At 38.5% G+C, this 904-nt stretch overlaps 1 protein-coding gene across 1 annotated transcript in view; it reads right to left on the bottom strand.

Moving 5' to 3' along the window:
* Positions 1–511: 511 nt before the first annotated feature.
* LOC115030407 (prefoldin subunit 4-like) overlaps positions 512–904 on the bottom strand; it is a 6,597-nt gene continuing 6,204 nt past the window's right edge. The window contains exon 5 of the mRNA XM_029474754.1: positions 512–809. Within this exon, the coding sequence (XP_029330614.1) occupies positions 771–809 (39 nt within the window). The 3' untranslated portion in view covers positions 512–770. The remainder of the gene's footprint in view (positions 810–904) is intronic.

Raw genomic sequence — 904 nt, 5'->3', positions numbered from 1 at the left:
TATCTTAAAATAAACAAACTTTTCCTTGGAGGCCGGAGAGTTGGCTATGCTCTTGCTGAAAACCTGGGTTTAGTTCCCAGCACCCAAATCTAGTGGCTCACCAACACAGCCTGTGCCTCAGTCTGGCAACATGGGCACCAACACAGAACACTCAGATTCACACACACACACACGAATAAAAATAAATAAATCTTTAAAAATAAAACAGAAAGACCCTTCCGCTTGTGGGAAATATCAGCAGCTACTTCACCACATTATCGGAGTGTGTGTGTGTGTGTGTGTGTGTGTGCACGCGCGCGTACGTGCATTCTTGTGTTCATGTGGAGGTCAGAGGACAACTTGTAGAAGCTGTTTCTTTCCTTCTACAACACAGCTCTCAGAGATCAAACTCAGCCATTGGGGTTGACAGTGAGCACGCTCAACCACTGAACCATCTCTGTCGGATACTACGGTTTCTTAAGAATGAAAATGGAAAACAGAACTCTAAAATAATAATAGAGACAAAGACTGTTTAACCGATTTTAATAACATGACATAAAGCTCCTAAAGTTGATACAATCATTATGCAAAATACATACATGAACACTGTCTTCTTTTAAAAATATAAAATAAATAAGCAAGACATGTGAAAATAGGCGTTTCCATTAATTAAATGAAAATTCTTAAAAAAGAAAGTTTTCCTTTTGTTTCATTTGGAGAAGGGAAATTATCATTTAAGACAATATTCAAGTTTATTAAAACAAGATTTAAAAAAAAGTATTATAAAATGTTTAGCTTTCATCTGCCTCGAGGTTTATGTTGCTGCCAAATTTCGCGTATAGCTGCACCTTCAGGTCAGCTAACACCCGCTGGATGGCCGCCACTCTGGACTCTAAGGCATCGATCTCTTCTTGCAAAGTTTTCT

Source organism: Mus caroli, chromosome 2 (genome assembly GCF_900094665.2).
Source record: "Mus caroli chromosome 2, CAROLI_EIJ_v1.1, whole genome shotgun sequence".
NCBI classification, from domain to species: Eukaryota; Metazoa; Chordata; class Mammalia; order Rodentia; family Muridae; genus Mus; species Mus caroli.
Note: the sequence above shows the minus strand (reverse complement) of the source record. Positions and strands in the feature narration are given on the sequence as shown.